Source organism: Heptranchias perlo, chromosome 7 (genome assembly GCF_035084215.1).
Source record: "Heptranchias perlo isolate sHepPer1 chromosome 7, sHepPer1.hap1, whole genome shotgun sequence".
Taxonomy (NCBI): Eukaryota; Metazoa; Chordata; class Chondrichthyes; order Hexanchiformes; family Hexanchidae; genus Heptranchias; species Heptranchias perlo.
In genome coordinates this window covers 43812261-43832350 of record NC_090331.1, presented here as the reverse complement: position 1 = coordinate 43832350, position 20090 = coordinate 43812261, and the positions used below count along the sequence as shown (strand labels likewise).

Below are 20090 nucleotides of genomic sequence, written 5' to 3'. Positions count from 1 at the left end.
TCTTTGAGAGTCAACACAGGTGCAATGGGCCAAATGGCGGCCTCCTGTGCTGTGAAATTCTAAAACGGTAACTTTTTAACATGAAAATGGAGTGCACGGTAATCTTTTGTGACTCAGTGACGTGGATGTAGCATCATGTAGAGTATATTTTAAAAGGACATGCAACTCTTTAGCAATCTTACAGATAAATTACTTAACAACCATGGTGTGGACAATAACTTCACTCAAAGATTGAGCAATATTAAACTTGAAATGCGATTAATTTTCCATTAGAAGTTACATGCTGCATTGCTTTACTGGGGTTTAATTTTTAACAGGTTCGTGGAATGGGCGGACACATGGCAGATGAAATTTAATGCAGAGAAGTGCGAAGTGATACATTTTGGCAGGAAGAACAAGGAGAGGCAAAATAAACTAATTGGTACAATTCTAAAGGGGGTGCAGGAGCAGAGTGACCTGTGGGTATATGTGCCCAAACCTTTGAAGGTGGCAGGACAAGTTAAGAAAGCAGTTGAAAAAGCATACGGGATCCTGGGCTTTATAAATAGAAGCATAGAGTACAAAAGCAAGGAAGTTATGTTGAACCTTTTTATAAAGCACTGTTTCGGCCACAACTGGAGTATTGTGTCCAGTTCTGGGCACTGCACTTTAGGAAGGATGCGAAGGCCTTGAGAGGGTGCAGAAAAGATTTGCTAGAATGATTCCAGGGATGAGGGACTTCAGTACGTGGATAGACTGGAGAAGCTGGGGTTGCTCTCCTTAGAGCAGAGCAGGTCGAGAAGAGATTTGGTAGAAGTGTTCAAAATCATGACTGGTTTAGATAAAGTAAATAAAGAAAAACTGTTCCTGTTAGTGGAAGGGTTGAGAACCAGAGGACACAGATTTAAGGTGATTGGCAAAAGAACCAAAGGCAACATGAGGAGAACTTTTTTACGCAGCGAGTAGTTATGATCTGGAATGCACTACCTGAAATGGTGGTGGATGCAGATTCAATCATGGCTTTCAAAAAGGAATTGGATAAATATTTGAAGGGGAAAAAAATTGCAGGGCTACGGGGAATGGGACCAAGTGGATTGCTCTTACAAAGGGCCGGCACAGGCTCGATGGGCTGAATGGTCTCTTCCTGCGCTATAATGATTCTATGAATTCTGGAATCATTGTACACTGAATTGGGTTAACGTTGTACTGTTTTTGAAGGTTAAATTGCTGGATTTTAATATTTACGCTCCGTTTTGTATTTCATTAAGGTATTCGCTGAAAGTAGTTAAGGCAGCAGCTCAAGTCTTAAACACATTGTGGCAATATCGTGACCTTCGCAGCATTTATAAAAAGGTAACTCTTTAATAATGCAAAGAAGCATTGTTTCGATTGGAAATCAGTAATCCAATCATTGTATTTTTCCCCACATGATTTTCTTTGTCTTTGCAGGATGGTTGGAATCAAAACCATTTCATTACACCAATTTCTAGTCTGGAACGTGACAGACATAAATTTTCCACATCCCACCCATCCTTATCAACAACCAATCAGAATATGTCACCTGTTCTTCAATCTGGTGAGTAGCTTACGGTTAACAAAAGAAAATAAAAGTTGTAAAAACAACTGATCTTGCAACTGTAATTATAAAAGTAACAGGGAAATATTTTGTGACTTGCAGGTAACAAATCCAGCACACATTCTATACATTACTGTGTATTAAGTGTGTTAATTGATGCATAAAAAAGCAAATTGAAATTGATTGACCTTTTAGGTTAAAGCTGTGCTACTATAGCAATTGTATTGTTTCTGATCTTGCCATTGCTGCGTATGTTGATGCTCCGAAAACTTTGTTTAACAGTGTGAATGTAGTGCATAAATATACAGCCATTGAATGGTTCCACTGCATTCCAGAAACCTCGTCTCCCTTACACACACTTTTCTGTTATCATACTTATCTTGGGCTGGGACCATAAATTCCATTTGCTTAGTTAACATCATAAGTGGGACTCTGTTTTCATACATAAATGTTTGAATGGGGGGCCTAAACTACCAGAAGTGATTTTTTTTAGCTTAATAGAATGCTGGATTATCTATGCTAATGCTGAAACCTGTGATTTAATTTTGCACAATAGTTGAACTAAAGTTTCAGCTTATTGTCAAACTGTTAAATCACCCTTATTGAAATGTTCAAATCTGCATATAAGTTTACAATGTCCGGAATACGATCAGCCCAGAATTTTTTGAAAAGTTTTGGCATAACTACAGCACAAGAGCTCAATTGCATCATTTTTTTTCTGAGGAAATTCACCTGTAACTGATTTACGCTGGTTTTGCGCCAAAACATCACCGCGCATATTTCCTCAATCATTTGCACCGTTCCCCAGTTACATCTGCGGAAACCCCTCTTGGCTCACTGTCATAGCTCCACCCCCATGCAAAAGACTAGGGAATGTGAGTTTTCTGCATTTATGCCCATTCTGAACATGCTCAAATTTACACCCAAAATTTTAGGCACAGCAGGACCCAACATCACCATTTCTGGTGTTTAATCATTTTTTCCTCCTCATTGAGACTTGCAGTGTATTTTCTACAATTTATTGTGGCAAGAGAATCTGTTGCATTAAGAAGAAAAAAGCATCCACTATTACATTTTCTTAAACAGTAGAGTTTTGGCTTTGGCCACATAATTTGCATAATCACAAACATAAAATCTTCAATGAACCAGCAGAATCAAGCAGCATAATAGAACACACTTTTTTCATTCCATTAAAAAAATATTCCTTGATGTATGTAAGAGTGGTAAACTGGTGTAGTTTTATTAATACAGCTGAAAATGGGTTTATCACCAAAAGTAAGCATTTTTAAACTGTCCAGTCCTCCAACTCCACCTGTGAGTAACCTGATTTAAAATGACTTAAAAAAAAACTATACTGAACCATTTAATAGTTTCATTGGTATACGTTAGTCAGTTTCTTGGTGAATTAAATATTTTTGGTAGCTAAAAAAACATTTTAAATGTGCTTACTAGTGCCTGTGTGCGTAGAAAATCAGTGCAATTTGAAGAGCCTTCCCTAACCAGCACAATCGGCAGAATCTTGCAATTTCGACCTGGGGGCGGGGCCTGATCCGGCAAATTGAATCTTAAGCCAGCGTAAAAGATTGCGGAAAACACAAAATTAAGTACTATTGGCCGTAACTCACTTACACTTTAAATTCTCTGATCTTTTGCGCTGGTTCGGCCAATTTTACCCGGATTGCGGTGATGTTACTAGCGTAAACTCTACCCGGCTGTGCTTAATATCAATATGCCATTAAGTCCATCTTTATCTTATGTTATTCACTTTCCTTGGGCCTCGATAGTTTCCGCTGATTTTCGCTGCGCTTATGCCAGTTTTTACGTTCGGGCATATGCTGACGAGTTACTCAGGAAATTTGATATAAGTTGCCACCGATAATATTGGCATAGAAACAGGTGGAAATTTTGGGGTAAGTCAATTCGAAGAAATTCTGGCCCGATATCTTCAAACATATTTAGATTTGCATTAGTGAATGCCCCTTTAAATATCATACATGCTCAAAATACTTGCCATATTAATAACATTAGTGTGAACTGAATAATACAAACCAAAATACTGGAAACACTCAGCAGATCAGGCAGCATCTGAGAGAGGAAGGTAGGGTTAACATTTCAGATCTTGTGGCTCTTCTTCAGAACCGGACGATGTTACAGATGAACTTTTTATAATAAGGAATAGAGCCAGGGAAAAGTGGGTGGGGGGGGGGGAAGAAAAAGAATGGTCTGTAATTAGGTGGAGGACAGGAGGTGAGTAAATGACAGAAGTGATGATGATGTAAGATAAAAGGAGGTAATAATCAGAGAAACTGGAGAAATATCCGAGACGCAGAAGATATGTGAATCGTTACAGCAGAATAGCAGAGGGAGGGGTGGGTGTGGAATGTATGGAAAATCTGACAAAGTGGAGAAGGCTACAGTGGCCAGAGAATGTGGTGAAAATAAAAGGCAAGTGACACCAGGGGCACAGACCACCCTACTGGCCATGTAGGGGATCCCCATCCAAGCACCAGCCTAAACTCCCTCCATTCCTGGAAGCACTAGTGCACCCAACCTACATTACCAACACCTGCTGTATGAGAGAAAATGGGAACTGTGGCTACGGCCTGGTTGTTAAGGTCAGAGGGCTGTAGAGTGCCTAGTAGGAAGATGAAACGCTGTTCTTTAATTTCCATTAAGCTTCATTGGAACAGTGTAGAAGGCCAAAAACAGAGGTGGGAGTGGGACGGATAATCAAAATGGCAAGCAATTGGAACCTCAAGGTCGCACATACGGCCGGAATGGAGGTGTTCAGTAAAGTGATCACCCAATCTACATTTGGACTCCCTGATGTAAAGGAAAGCGCATCGTGAGCACAGTATGTAAGGTTGGAAAAAGTACAATTAAATCACTCTCACCTGGAAGGAGTGCTTGGGGCCCTGGGCAGGTGATGAAATGACAAGGTACTGGGATGAGAGCAGGTGTTGGGGTGATGGAGGAATGGGTGAGAGTATCATGGAGGGAACAGTCCTGCAGAATGCTGGGCGGGGAGAAGAAGATAGGTTTGGTAGTGAGATTGTGTTGAAGGTGGAGGGAAATGGTAGAGGATGATTTGTGAAATGTGGAGGCTGGTGGGGACAGAAGGTTCAAGGAAGGAAGAGAAGGGTTGAGAGTGGTAATGTGGGCAATGGGATGGACATGGTCAAGGGCTCTGCCTACCACAGTGGTAAACAATTTTACAACACCAAGTTATAGTCCAGCAATTTTATTTTAAATTCACAAGCTTTCGGAGATTTTCTCCTTCCTCAGGCAAATGTTTGCCTGAGGAAGGAGAAAATCTCCGAAAGCTTGTGAATTTAAAATAAAATTGCTGGACTATAACTTGGTGTTGTAAAATTGTTTACAATTGTCAACCCCAGTCCATCACCGGCATCTCCACATCATGACTACCACAGTGGAGGAGAATGCTCGGCTGACGACATTTTGAAGCTCTTATGGAAGGTGGCATCATCAGAGAGGTGCGACAGAGAAACTGGGGAAAGGGATTGGAATCCTTACAGGAAGCAGATGGGGAAACGTATAATCAAGGTAGCTGTGGGAGTTGGTGAGCTTGCAGTAGATGTCAGTAGACCGTTTGTCCCTTATGACAGAGCAGGCTCGAGGGGACGAATGGCCCACTCCTGCTCCTATTTCTTATGTTCTTATGTAGAGACACAGACATTCAGGAAAGGAATAGTCAGAGATGGATCATGTAAAGGAGGGGTGGAAATTAGAAGCAAAGTTAATGAAATTCTCCAGCACAAGGCATGTACAGGAAGGAGAGATTAGGGAGTGGCCTGGAGCAGGACGAGAACAAAGAATGCTCAACATATCCTACAAAAAGGCAGGCATAGCTAAAACCCATGCGGGTTTCCATTGCAACACCTTTTATTTGGAGGAAGTGAGTGAAATTAAAGGAAAAGTTCTTGAATGTGAGAACATGTTCAGCGAGGAGGAGGGTGGTGGTGGTGGTGGTGATTGGAGATTTGTTGGGCCACTGTTCAAGGAAAAAGCAGGTGGGGCTACAGACTGTCCTGGTGGGACAATGGAGGTTAGAGGGACTGAACGTTCATAGTGAAAAGGAGACCTTTTAGGGCCAAAAAACTGGAATTGATATAAATGGTGGAGGCCATTTTTTTTTCTTCCCGTCCTTTTTCCGTGGTTCCTCTCTAAGCTGTTTATTTCCCTCAACCAACATCACTTTAATAAAAATAAACATATTACCTAATCATTATCACATTGATGTTTGTGGGACCTTGCTGTGTGTAATTTGGCTGCCAAGCTTCTTGCATTACAAGTGACTACACTTCAGAAGTACTTCATTGGCTGTAAATTGGCATTGTGCATTGGCAGACTTGAACATTTATGGCGGAAAACTGGTTTATCCATTCATTGCCAGATCTAGCTGGACCACATAAAGCACTATTGGGTCTTGCTCTCATAGAATCATAGGTTACAGTAAGTAAGGAGACCATTGAGTCCACGCCGGCTCTATGCAAGAGCAATCCAGGTAGTCCCACTCCCCCGCCCTTTCCCCGTAGCCCTGCAAATTTTTTCCTTTCAAATACTCATCCAGTTCCCTTTTGAAGACCGCCTCTGCCAAAACTGCTCACAATTCCAAGATCATTCTGGAATTCAAAGATAACCCCGGCTTCTCTTCAGTACAAACCGTCGTCTTAAACACCTTTCCCCTGCCCCCTCCACCCTCACCTCCAACGAAAAGTGCGAGGAGTTCATGGACGACTTTGCCACTAAGATTGAGACCACCCGTTCAGCTGCCTCTGCCCTAGCCCTGAACTTACATCTTTCTCTAGTTTCTCTCCTATCCCTGACCCCTCTGTCCTTGCAAACTACCACCCCATCTCCAACCTCCCTTTCCTCTCAAGTCCTTGAACGTGTTGCCGCCTCCCAAATCTGTGCCCATCTTTCCCAAAACTCCATGTTTGAATCCCTCCAATCAGGTTTCAGCCCCTGCCACAGTACTGAAACGGCCCTTACCAAAGTCACACACGACATCCTACGTGACTGTGACGATGGTAAACCATCCCTCCTCCTCCTTTTCAACTTGTCTGTAGCCTTTGACATGGTTGACCACACCATCCTCCTCCAATGCCTCTCCTCTATCGTCCAGCTGGGTGGAACTGTGCTCGCCTGGTTCCATTCTTATGTATCCAATTGTAGCCAGAGGATCACCTACAATGCTTCTCTTCCAACTCCCGCACTGTTACCTCTGGAGTCCCCCAAGGATCTATCCTTGGCCCCTTCCTATTTCTCATCTACATGCTGCCCCTCGGCGGCATCTTCCGAAAACACGTCGTCAGATTCCACATGTACGCTGACAACACCCAGCTCTACCTCACAACCACCTCCCTCGACCCCGCCACTGTCTCTCATTTGTCACATTGCTTGTCCGACATCCAGAACTGGATGAGCAAAAATTTCCTCCAACTAAATATTGGGAAGACTGAAGCCATTGTCTTTGGTCCCCGCCACAAACTCTGTTCCCTAGTCAACAACTCCATCCCTCTCCCTGGCCGCTGTCTGGGGCTGAACCAGACCGTTCGCAACCTTGGTGTCCTACTTGACCCTGAGATTAGCTTCTGACCACATATCCGTTTCATCACCAAGACCACCTACTTCCACCTCCATAACATTGCCCGTCTCCGCTCCTGCCTCAGCTCAGCTGCTGCTGAGACCCTCATCCATGCCTTTGTTACCTCCAGACTCTGCTATTCCAATGCTCTCCAGGCTGGCCTCCCATCTTCCACCCTCCATAAACTTGAGCTCATCCAAAACTCTGCTGCCCACATCCTAACTCGCACCATCCCATTCTCCCATCACCCCTGTGCTTACTGACGTACACTGGCTCCTGGTCTGGGAACGCCTCAATTTTAAAACACTCATCCTTATTTTCAGATCCCTCCATGGCCTCACCCTTCCCTATCTCTGTAACCTCCTCCAACCCTACACACCCCCCCCCCCCCCCCCGAGATCTCTGCACTCCTCCAATTCTGGCCTCTTGTGCATCCCTGATTTTAATCACCCCACTGTTGGCGGCCCTGCCTTCAGCTGCCTAGGCCCTAAGCTCTGGAATTCCCTCCCTAAAAGTCTCTGCCTCTCTACCCCTCTCTCCTCCTTTAAAATGCTCCTTAAAACCTATCTCTTTGTCCAAAAAGCTTTTGGTCATCTGTCCTAATACCTCCTTATGTGGATCGGTGTGAAATTTTGTTTGATATCGCTTCTGTGAAGCTTTACTATGTTAAAGGCACTATATAAATGAAAGTTGTTGTGGTTGTTGTTGTGCACTGAAGGATGTCCTGAGGTCGTGAAAGGCACGATATAAATGCAAGTCGTCTTTCTTTTTATTTTGGTGTGAACACGATCTCTTTCACAGTGGCTAGCACAACCTCTTCACCAGCACTCTTGGGAATCAAGGATCAACGATCTAACTATGAGAAGACCAAGACTTCTATGCAATATTACAACAGCCAAGGAGATAACATGACACACAAAGATTTAACCATAGGTAAGAAATGGAGTGATTACAAATTGATAAAGTCAAGCATTTTTGAAGTACAAAGCATTTTCTTCTAAATGTAACCTTTTCGTACCAGGGGATGGTCAGAATTTGGTCTGCAAGTGGTTTAAAAAAAAATTAAAGTTTCCTTTAAAGTTTTGGCTGTATTAATTTCTACAAATTAGAGTACTTGCAGTGTAACGGTAGTATTGGGATGAATTGAAATTGTACTTCAAACCCATGCTCTGAGCCCAATCTGACTCTGGAGTGAGATTCACTCCCCTGACTTCAGATGTATACTACATTCTAGCATTGATGCAAAGCAAAACCACTTCACTCTGATGCTACTGTTGTAGATGTATCCTTAGATTAGTTTTGCTACACCAGGCATTCTTAAAAAATGCCAAGCACTTTGTTGAAGTAGATTTTGTTTTCAACTCCTACATTCTGATTAGACATCCACAATTCAGAGAATTAAAACTAAAGCTTACTAGAGTAGAGTTAATTGTAAACAATTTTACAACACCAAGTTATAGTCCAGCAATTTTATTTTAAATTCACAAGCTTTCGGAGGCTTCCTCCTTCGTCAGGTGAACGATGTGAAAATGAAATCCTCGAAATGAAATCGCATTTATAATTCACAGAACAATGCTTGGTGATTACAGACAGTTTTTTCAACTGCCCGTTGCCAAGGCAATCAGTGTGCAGACAGACAGGTGTTACCTGCCAGGTCTCAGAATATACAAATCACCAAAAAAAACAACAAACAAAAAAAAACAGAGATTGAGAGGTAGAAACATAGAAAAGACAGCAACTGACCCGTTATATTAAAAACAGATAACATTTGTTCGCTGGTGGGGTAACGTGTAGCGTGACATGAACCCAAGATCCCGGTTGAGGCCGTCCTCATGGGTGCAGAACTTGGCTATCAATTTCTGCTCGACGATTTTGCGTTGTCGTGTGTCTCGAAGGCCGCCTTGGAGTACGCTTACCCGAAGGTCGGTGGATGAATGTCCATGACTGCTGAAGTGTTCCCCGACTGGGAGGGAGCCCTCCTGTTTGGCGATTGTTGCGCGGTGTCCGTTCATCCGTTGTCGCAGCGTCTGCATGGTCTCGCCAATGTACCATGCTCTGGGGCATCCTTTCCTGCAACGTATGAAGCAGACAACGTTGGCCGAGTCACAGGAGTATGAACCATGCACCTGGTGGGTGGTGTCCTCTCGTGTGATGGTGGTATCTGTGTCGATGATCTGGCATGTCTTGCAGAGGTTACCGTGGCAGGGTTGTGTGGTGTCGTGGACGCTGTTCTCTTGAAAGCTAGGTAATTTGCTGCGAACGATGGTCTGTTTGAGGTTGGGTGGCTGTTCAAAGGCGAGTAGTGGAGGTGTGGGGATGGCCATAGCGAGGTGTTTGTCCTCATTGATGACATGTTGAAGGCTGCGGAGAACATGGCGTAGTTTCTCCGCTCCGGGGAAGTACTGGACGACAAAGGGTACTCTGTTGGTTGCGTCCCGTGTTAGTCTCCTGAGGAGGTCTATGCGATTTTTTGCTGTGGCCCGTCGGAACTGTCGATCGATGAGTCGAGCGTCATATCCCGTTCTTACTAGGGCGTCTTTCAGCGTCTGTAGGTGTCCATCGCGTTCCTCCTCGTCTGAGCAGACCCTTTGTATTCGCAGGGCCTGTCCATAGGGGATGGCCTCTTTGACGTGGTTAGGGTGGAAGCTGGAAAAGTGGAGCATCGTGAGGTTGTCCGTGGGCTTGCGGTAGAGTGAGGTGCTGAGGTGCCCGTCTTTGATGGAGATTCGTGTGTCCAAGAAAGAAACTGATTCTGAGGAGTAGTCCATGGTGAGCTTGATGGTGGGATGGAACTTGTTGATGTTATCGTGTAGTCTCTTTAGTGATTCCTTGCCGTGGGTCCATAGAAAGAAAATGTCGTCGATGTATCTGGTGTATAGTGTTGGTTGGAGGTCTTGTGCAGTGAAGAAGTCATGCTCGAACTTGTGCATGAAAATGTTGGCGTATTGGGGTGCGAATTTGGTCCCCATGGCTGTTCCGTGTGTTTGGGTAAAGAACTGGTTATCGAAGGTGAAGACATTGTGATCCAGGATGAAGCGGATGAGTTGTAGGATGGCGTCAGGAGATTGGCTGTTGTTGGTGTTGAGTATTGATGCTGTCGCAGCGATGCCGTCATCGTGGGGGATACTGGTGTATAGTGCCGAGACGTCCATCGTGGTGAGAAGTGTTCCTGGTTCAACTGGTCCGTGGGTACTGAGTTTTTGTAGGAAGTCTGTAGTGTCGCGACAGAAGCTGGGGGTTCCCTGTACGATGGGTTTCAGGATGCCCTCGATGTATCCAGAGAGGTTCTCACACAGGGTTCCGTTGCCTGATACGATAGGACGTCCGGGTGTGTTGGCTTTGTGTATCTTTGGGAGGCAGTAGAAGTCTCCCACGCGGGGAGTACATGGGATGAGAGCGCGTAGGATGCTTTGAAGGTCTGGTTTGTTGAGCTGGTGGGTGTGTTCTTTGGTCGGATCTGCGGGTAACCGTCTGTAGTGTTCCTGGTTGTCCAGTTATCGGTATGCTTCTTTGCAATAGTCCGTTCTGTTCTGTATGACTATGGCTCCTCCTTTGTCCGCTGGTTTGATGACGATGTTGCGGTTGGTCTTGAGAGCGTTGATGGCGTTGCGTTGTGCTCGGGTGACATTCTGGACTGTCTTCTGAGTGCGGCTGATGAATCTGGCATTGACGCATTTCCTGACAGCTTGAGCATACATGTCCAGCTGAGGGCAGCGACCCTCCGGAGGAGTCCAGTTTGACTCTTTCCTCTTCGGTTGCTGTACCGCGGATCCCTCTGTCTGCTGTTCCGGATAGTCGATTGTCTCATTGGGTTCGCTGCTGAAATCTTGGGGCTTGTGGTAGAATTCCCGGAGCCTCATTCTCCTGATGAATTCCTCTGTGTCCGCCGCGAGACTAGTGGGGTCCATTTTGGTAGTGGGGCAGAAATTGAGCCCTCGGCTGAGAACTTCGATTTCGTCTGGTTGAAGGGTGTGGTCGGACAAATTGACGATAGACTTCCCTGTGGTTGCAACCGTGGTACCAGGGGAAGCTTGGTCGATGCTGGTGGTGATGCCGAGTTTCTCAAGCTAGAGTAGAGTTAGTATTTTACTGGAGTGGATTTAAATAATTTTGAATTGGTGCTTTGTTGACAGTACATGGTAAGAAAGCTTTTATTACGCTGTCATTTGTTTACATAATCTTATCTAATTCTGTTTTCTCGAGCGTCAATTTGTATTTAGATTTATTCTAGATTGCCTGCACCATTTCTATTTTAATGTATAGTACTGATGGAATTTCTGACCTAATTCAAGTGCAAAAGTATAACACTGTTACTATTCAGTCATTATTAGGTTGGTAGCAGTAATGGTAAACCTATTTACATTTCAAATGACAAAATGCACAATTTAAATTTGATGTGGCACTGTATATATTTATTTTCCAGTGTTCTACTTTTCCATGTGTTTTTCTATCCATTCCCCCTTGACTGAGTATATCCCTTTTCCATGTTAATTTCAGTATATTGTTTTGTAGGTTCCAGCAAGCCATCACCAATTTACATAGGTTCCTATTCTTCACCAGCAAGAGATGAATCTAGACGACTTCATGTGAGTATTGAACACACCTGATAAGAGAAAATATAAGGTGGAAAGTTTTTATGTCTGAGCATTCCATAAATTTTAAGACAGCATAATAGCAAGTACGAGGTGGAATTTTATGAGCACACTAACCTTTTCACCTTTGATTTGGGTTCATATCCAGCTGAGACAAATAAGATGATGGTCTTGTGTCTCTATAGCTGTTGAGAGTCTTTTATGAAATGAGGTTGGGCAGTCTTAGTCCAGTTTGCAGTAAATATTTGCTATGAATTGATCAATTAGCGATAATTAAATATAGGCATTGCAAGAAATGTAAGTATCCTATTGATGCAGTCAGAGGTTTGGGGTCAAGAGTACATTTGTTGAAAAGTATCAGTTGAGTACTCCATATTGCACCTAAGGTTTGTACATCTTACCTAGGAATGTGTGACAAGATCTCAAATGCAAACTTCATTTTCCAACACAGTCAAGTACCTTTTAACTTCAACTTTGTATTTCCACATAGCTTTGTTTTGCAATGTTAATTGTAAAGCCTAGAGGATTTTTATTTTCATTTTAAATATCGTCGAAGTAACACGAGTTTACTTTAGTTTTACATAGAATTATAGAGAATGGACAGCACAGAAACAGGCCATTTGGGTGTATGCTTATGCTCCACACAAGCCTCCTCCCACCTATCTTCTAACTCCATCAACATATTCTTCTATTCCTTTCTCCCTCATGTGTTTATCTAGTTTTCCCTTAATGCATCTATGCTAGTCGCCTCAGCTACTCCTTGTGGTAGCGAGTTCCACATTCTAACCACTCTCTGGTTAAAAAAGTTTCTCTTGAATTCCCTATTGGATTTATTAGTGACTACCTGATGTTTAAGGCCCCTAGTTCTGGTCTTCCCCGCAAGTGGAAGGATCTTTTCTGCTTCTACCCTACCAAACCCTTTCATAATCTTAAAGACCTCTATCGAGTCCATCACTCGTTTTCTGAGAGAAAAGAGCCCCAGCCTGTTCAATCTTTCCTGATATCTATAACCTCTCAGTTCTGGTATCATCCTAGTAAATCTTTTTTGGACCTTCAGTGCCTCTATATCCTTTTTATAATATGGAGACCCAAAATGAACCGCAGTGCTTTCGTTTGCTTTTTTTTAAATGGCCCGATTTAACCTGCTTCGCTACTTTTAGTGATTTGTGTATCTGTACCCCCAGATCCCTCTGCTTCTCTACCCCACTTAGACTCCTGTTTTCTAAGGATTATGCGGCCTCCTTATTCCTACCAAAATGTACCACCTCTTCGACAGCACCTCCCAAACCCACGCCTCCACCACCAGAAGATCAAGAGCAGCAGGTGCATAGGAACACCAGCACTTGCACATTCTCCAAGTCTCACACTGTCCTGACTTGGAAATATATCGCCGTTCCTTCATCGTTGCTGCGTCAAAATCCTGGAACTCACTACCTAACAGCACTGTGGGAGAACCTTCACCACATGGACTGCAGCTGTTCAAGAAGGCAGCTCACCACCACCTTCTCTAGGGCAATTAGGGATGGGCAATAAATGCTGGCCTTGCCAGTGATGCCCACATCTCATGAATGAATTTTTTTTTAAAACCTCATACTTATCTATATTGAAATTCATTTGCCAATTACACACCCATTCTGCAAGTTTATTAATGTCTTCTGGTATTTTGTCACAGTCCTCCTCAGCATTAACTATACCCCCCAATTTGGTGTCATCCGCAAATTTTGAAATTGTCCTTCCGATTCCAGAGTCCAAATCGTTTATGTAAATGATGATCAGTGGTCCCAGCACCGATCCTTGTGGAATACCATTTCTCACCTTTTGCAAGTCTAAGTAACTACCTTTAGCCACTGCTCTCTTTTCTGTTTTGTAAATCCATTCTGCTACTTGTACCCTGACTCCACGTGCTCTGACCTTAGGTCATGAGTCTACTGTGCAGTACCTTATCAAAGGCCTTTTGAAAATCCAAATATATTACACCTACTGCATTACTCTTATCTACCTTTTCTGTCACTTCAAAGAATTCAGTAAGGTTGGTCAAGCATGACCTTTCCTTATGAAATCTGTGCTGACTATTATATTTTCAGTTTCTAGATGTTTTTCTATTACATCCTTGAGTAAGGATTCTATTATCTTTCCTATCACTAACGTTAAGCTAATTGGTCTGTAGTTCCCTGGACTTGTTCTGTCTCCCTTTTTTAAATATAAGAATTACATTAGCTATCTGCCAGTCCTCTGGCACTATTCCCTTTTCTAATGAATTTTTATATATATGTAATAATGCCTCTATCTCTTCCCTAAATTTTTAATATGCATGGATGCAATCCATCCAGACCAGAGGTCTTATCCTCTCTAAGTTTGATTAGTTTATCAATTATCTTCCCCCTTTCTATCTTAAATGTCTTTATATCTTTTTTGACCTCTACTTCTAATGTCATGCCCAGCATGTTTGCCTCAGTATTTATCAGGGAGACGAAGTAATTATTTAATATTTCTGCCATTTCACTGTCATTTCCTGTGAGTTTATAGTGTGTATTCCTTAGTGGCCCTATCCCTATCCTGATTTTTCTTTTGTTATTTATGTGTCTTTAGAATACTTTACTATTCTTTTTATATTCCTTGATAATTTAATTTCGTAGTTTCTCTCAGCCTTCCTAATTTTTTTTTGACTTTCATAACCTTTTCGTATTCCCTTTTGTCATCCTCTCCTTTGTTGTCTATGTACTTAGAGTATACCTTTTTGTTTAGTTTCAATTTTGCTTTATTGCTTTATTTCTTTATTCATCCATGGTGTCTCATTTTTGGCTAGTTTGTTCTTTTTAGTGGGATATATTTCTCCTGGAGACTCAATCACCATTTTTAAATGTTTCCCACTGCTGTTCTATTTCTTTGTCAGTAAATTTTTCCAGTTTATTTTCCCTAGTTCCATTCTCATCCCCTTAAAATCAGCTCTTTTCTAATTTATTACTTTGTCTTACTTACATCCTTCTCGATCTTTACCTTAAACCTTATGTTGTGATTGCCATTGCCTAGATGTTTCCCTATGCTTACTTCCCTTATCTGTTCTGGTTCATTTCCCATTACTAAATCCAGCAGTGCTTCCTCTCTTGGGCTTTTTACATACCGGATAAGAAAGGAGTACTGCACACACTATTAAAAACTCCATTTCCTGTACCCCTTTACCTACCTCTTGCCAGTTTATTTGGGGCTAGTTAAAAAAGCCATTGTTATCTCTAATTAGTACAGCTAATTCCACAAACCCCACCCCTGCTGCTTCCTTCCCTATCCTTTCTGATTATGGTATAACCTGCAATATTTAGTTGCCAGTCCTGTTCTTTATGTAGCCATATTTCAGTTATTCCCACATCATCTGCTTCCTTACTACGGATTATTGCATCCAGTTCCCCTGTTTTTTTTTGGACGCTGTGTACATTGCTGTACAAGCAGTTTAGTTCATCTTTAATAGTTTCTTTAACTTTTTACTCCTGTTTTGTAACTGTATTTGTTCCTTGACTGTTTATCTATATTCCTTACCCTCGTCTGACCTTTACACTCATCTGCTGTTTCTTTTATCTTTTGGCTTTTTTTGTTGCTACCAGATCCTTCCCTCCATCTTGCTAGTTTAAAGCCTTACCAACCACCCTATTTATCCTTTCCGCTCAGACTCTGGTCCCATTCCGGTTGAGATGGAACCCATCCCAGCGGTACAGCTCCTTCCTGTCCCAGTACTGGTGCCAGTGTCCCATGAAATGGAAACTCTCCTTCACATACCACTCTTTCAGCTCATATTCACTTTTCCGATCTGCCTATCCTTATGCCAATCAGTACGTGGCTCGGATAGTAATCCTGAGATTACCGCCCGTGAGGTCTTGTTTTTTAATTTCGTTCCTAGCTTCTGATAGTCCCGTAGCAGAACTTCCTCTTTGTTCTTCCTTATGTCATTGTTCAAGATCAACAATTTATGGTAACACCAAAAAAAAGCTTAAGTTTCTCATATTCAACCATAACATTGCATGTGTGTACTTTATGGAAATATGGCTTACGGTGGATGAGAAAAGTAGTGATTACCGGTCATTTAGTCGCTGATTTTATATCAGTCCTCTGAAATCAAATTCAACTGCTCCTTCAGCTTCACACTTTTGCAAATCATATGTAGTTTCAGTTTATGGGTCTGCCATATGTACCTTCTGTTCAGTGGCATTGGCCGCTTCGGTAAGTGGTGTGATCATATCGTCGTCGTCTTGTTACAACCCCAATTTATGCTATCATACAATAATACCCCTTTGGGACATGAACCAGATATTTGTGTCTTTCACACGTACTTTTTCAATCTTTCCAAACGTGGACCAGGAAAACATTTGACTAGGCTTAAGAGTTCTTAAGCTGCTTTATTTCACAGCAACTAAGCATGCAAAGCAATAGTTAAGGTCAGATTAATTGATCTTTGCATAATGATACAAACTAAAGAACATGCCACACCTCCTCACATCAGTGGGTCACTTTACTTGACTTGAACAACTAGTCTTCTAACTATCCATCAGCAATTGTAACCTCTTCACCTCAGCAAGGCCTGAGTGGCTTTCACCTTTTTCCTGGCTTCACAGGAAGTCTGGAACTTGGTTCTTGCTTCCCCACCCCCACCCCGTTCTGGGTTAGCCAGAAGAGCTGCTAATCAAAGCTGCTACTGTACCCCCTCCATTTGAAATTAGCTTCATGAAAACTCTCAACAGGAAGGGATATTTCATCTCTTTCCTCCTCCTTTTCCCCCCCCCCCCCCCCCCCCTCCAACCAAATCCCTCCACGGTGTGATTTTGTTGAGCTCCTAGACCTGGGTTCAGATAACAATATCCTTATTGTTCCCACTCGTGCTGGGTAATGGTAAAGAAGGAACTTGCATTTATATAGCATGTTTCACAACCTCACAACGTCCAAAGCATTTTACATTTGAAGTGTAGTCACCGTTGCAATGTTGGGAAACATAGCAGAAAATTTGCGTTAAACAAGGTCCCACAAACAGCAATGAGATAAGTGACCAGATAATCCATCTAGTGATGTTAGTTGAGGGATAAATATTGGCTGGAACACAAGGGAGAACTGCCCTGCTCTTTTTTGAATAGTACCATGGGATCTTTTACGTCCATTTGAGAGGGTAGATAGGTCCTCCGTTTAATGTCTCACCCAAAAGATGGCACCTCTGACAGTGCTGCACTCCCTAGATTATGTGCGGGACTTGAACCCAACACCTTCTAATTGAGAGACAAGTGTGCTATCGCTGAAACCGACCAATGTCTGTCTCTAATGCACATTCTCCAAATGCCTACAACCTGTGCCCTTTGATTTTAAAATGATTTTTAAAAATTCCAAACTAGAAAATGGTCTTCATCTCATTTTGTCTTGCACAAAGTTTGTAGACAGCTTTTATTTTACTACTTCTAAATACTGCTTTAAAAGATACCCACTGTGAAGCTTCTATACATCTTGTATGGTTATATCGAGATTAGATTTTTCCGGAGCTTGCCACAATGTGTAGAAGTATGGGTTGTGGCTTTAAATCCCAGCTTAACTATTATCTGATGATATGAATAGTAAACGGCAATAAATATCGACTACATATAGCAAAGAACTAAATCATTCAGTTTCTAGTGAAAAATTTCAACTACCTCATACTCTAATACAGGATTCAAATGTTGCAGAAAAGCGATAAGAAGGAAAAAGGAGGAGAGCATTGAAAGGAAAAATGAAATAGGAATAGAAGTGAATGTAAAAAGAAAGAACTTGCATTTGTTAGCGCCCTTCACGACCCAGGACGTCCCAAAGTGCTTCACAGCCAACAAAATATTTTTGCAGTATAGTCACTGTTGTAATGTATATGAAATGATACCATGAAAGGTAAGAACATCTCAATCTAATATACTTGAGTGAAAAAGAATTAAAACATCTACAAGAAATAGTGGGAGAGTAAAAAACCTGAAGAGATGAATAGTGAATTAGAAATAGAGCCCTCCCCATGATGGGCAGTGGGTAAATAAGTTTTTAAAAACATTTTTAAATGCACTGAGTGGTATGATACTGAGCCATCCAGGCAAGAAAGATCCCAGGTTTGATCCCTTCTCCGTGCTGAATTAGCCTCAGCCTCCCTGGGCTAGGGAGGGAAAAGGTTGGCAAAGTTCCCACACTTGACTGAAATCCAGCAACGCTGCTGAAAGTGTGGGTTCATGGATGCTGAATAAGTACAGGATCAGGTTCTATGAATAGCTTCTCCGCCTGCCCCAACACTCGCTATTGAGTATCAGACATGGAAAAAGGCTACTTGACCAAAATTATTGGGCCGCTGTTAATGCCTGTAGAACCCAGCAATGAGGGACAAAATCAGGATAAAATGGGAACATGAGATTTTGAGCATTGAAGACAGAAATACATATTATTTTCCAATCTATTACTAAGCTATTGGAACTTCTTTCTCAGCTCTTGTATCAAATATTATATTTGGTTATGGGATATTCATGAGAACAAATTTGCAAAACTACTTGGCTCACAAAAGACCAGGTTGTTAAGAGGACAGCATTTACTACTTAAAAGAAAATAGAAGCTTAGATAGACAAGGAAAAACAGAAATCCGCAGTTTGTGGATTTTGCAAGTACAGCACCAGGTCCGCGATATTTATGCAATAGCATAGATTTCTATGTTTTAAGATTTCTGTCTCTTGTTCGTCAGCCCTAAATATTGACAATATGTTCGAGTCTAATTCATATGCATCTGTTATAATTCTCTTTATTAAGTTTAACCTTTTCTTACAGCATCCGCAGATCTACTATGGCCAAGAAGACTCCAGCAGGAGAAATTATGATGCATATAGAATGTACATGCAGTCTCCACATAGCTATGAAGATCCCTATTTTGATGACCAAATTCATTATCCAACAGCCACTGATTACACATCACAACATGGACTAAAAACTTCAACTAACTATGTAGACTTTTATTCCACGACACGGCCGCCTTACAGAGCAGACCAGTACCCAGGATCCCCAGACTCCTGGGTTTAACTTAGGAAGGCAAATAGAAGAAGTGTCTTTTCGCTCTGTTTCTAAGAGATTTGATTGTCAGTGATCATCAATGTAAAAGATTTCCAGTGGAGACAATGTGAATGTAACTTTAAGGAAGGAATTGAGGAGGTGCTTCTTTTTAACAAGGAAATGATGGAAGGAATAGCAAAGGAAAATTGATGGGGAGAGTCTTTTAACTCTGTCTAGATGTTAGATTTCTTATGTGTAGCTCTTGTAGTTCGGTGGAGGTGTGGGCCATGTGATGAAAGGTTTGAGATGGAAGAAAATAATTGGAGTATGTGTGGGCCAAATGAAATGTGAAACTTCTGTGAATAAAGTCTTACTCTGTTGGTTTGTACAGACATTTTAAAATATATACCCTTTTTGTTTTACTGAAATAATGAACCTTCAAATTATGTATTCCATTCCCCTTGTAAATTTGCTTTCTTTGATGTAAATATGGAAATGCCATATGAACAAGGATTGCTGTCATTTCTTAAAGCAGTGTCCTGTATTGAAATTAATTTTAAAATACAGGTGTCATACAATGGATGAATATTCTAAATGAAAATAAGTCACATTTTGTTTTAAAGGAGTTTTTGTAGTTTCAAAGAATATGCATTTCCCAGTAAACTGGATACTTATTTTTCCATTCCCATTATGTGGCTAGTTTCACTGCCATTTGCTATATGCATTTATAAATAAATGTGATCATTTCATTCACCTGAAAAGTTTTGTGCTCAAATTTTTATTTTTTTACCATTCAAGATAGAGTTGGTGGACTTGGTATCTAGTTGCTGATGTTTATTTGGTGCTTCCAGATTGCAAGATTCTGCTTTAAATAGAATTCTAACCAGCTTTTTATTCTTTTTATTACTGTAATCATGGACTAATCTTTGGCTTTACTTTTATTTCCCATTTAATTTTGGTTTACATTTTATTTTTTTTACTTAAGTTTAGGTCCTTAAAACATACCAGCATCAAGTTTGAGCTAGTACAGTAAAGCAAACATTTGGAAATAATGTATTTTGTACATTTCCTTTTTGTTTTTTTAGATCTTTCACACATACATACTTGGGTAAAAGCTGGTGCACACAATGTCAAAAAGGGTGATTTTTAAAAACATAGGTTCACCTTCCTTAGAGTGCTACACATTGCATATGTTGATACCCTATATAAAGCATACAAATGAGGCTGTTGTAGTTCTTCTGTCTCTGTGCCATGTCTGCATTATCACTCATTGATACTGTACTTTTCAACATGGGTAATTAATCTGTACAACTATGAATAT

The 20090-nt window shown here is 41.5% G+C and overlaps 1 protein-coding gene across 1 annotated transcript in view; it reads left to right on the top strand.

The window, feature by feature from the left end:
* The window catches only part of pkp4 (plakophilin 4), a 144717-nt gene extending 125200 nt beyond the window's left edge, over positions 1-19517 (top strand). Inside the window, exons 18-22 of the mRNA XM_067987424.1 lie at positions 1248-1332; positions 1429-1555; positions 7965-8096; positions 11676-11749; positions 18551-19517. Coding sequence (XP_067843525.1) covers positions 1248-1332; positions 1429-1555; positions 7965-8096; positions 11676-11749; positions 18551-18799 — 667 coding nt within the window. The 3' untranslated portion in view covers positions 18800-19517. The remainder of the gene's footprint in view (positions 1-1247; positions 1333-1428; positions 1556-7964; positions 8097-11675; positions 11750-18550) is intronic.
* Positions 19518-20090: the final 573 nt, after the last annotated feature.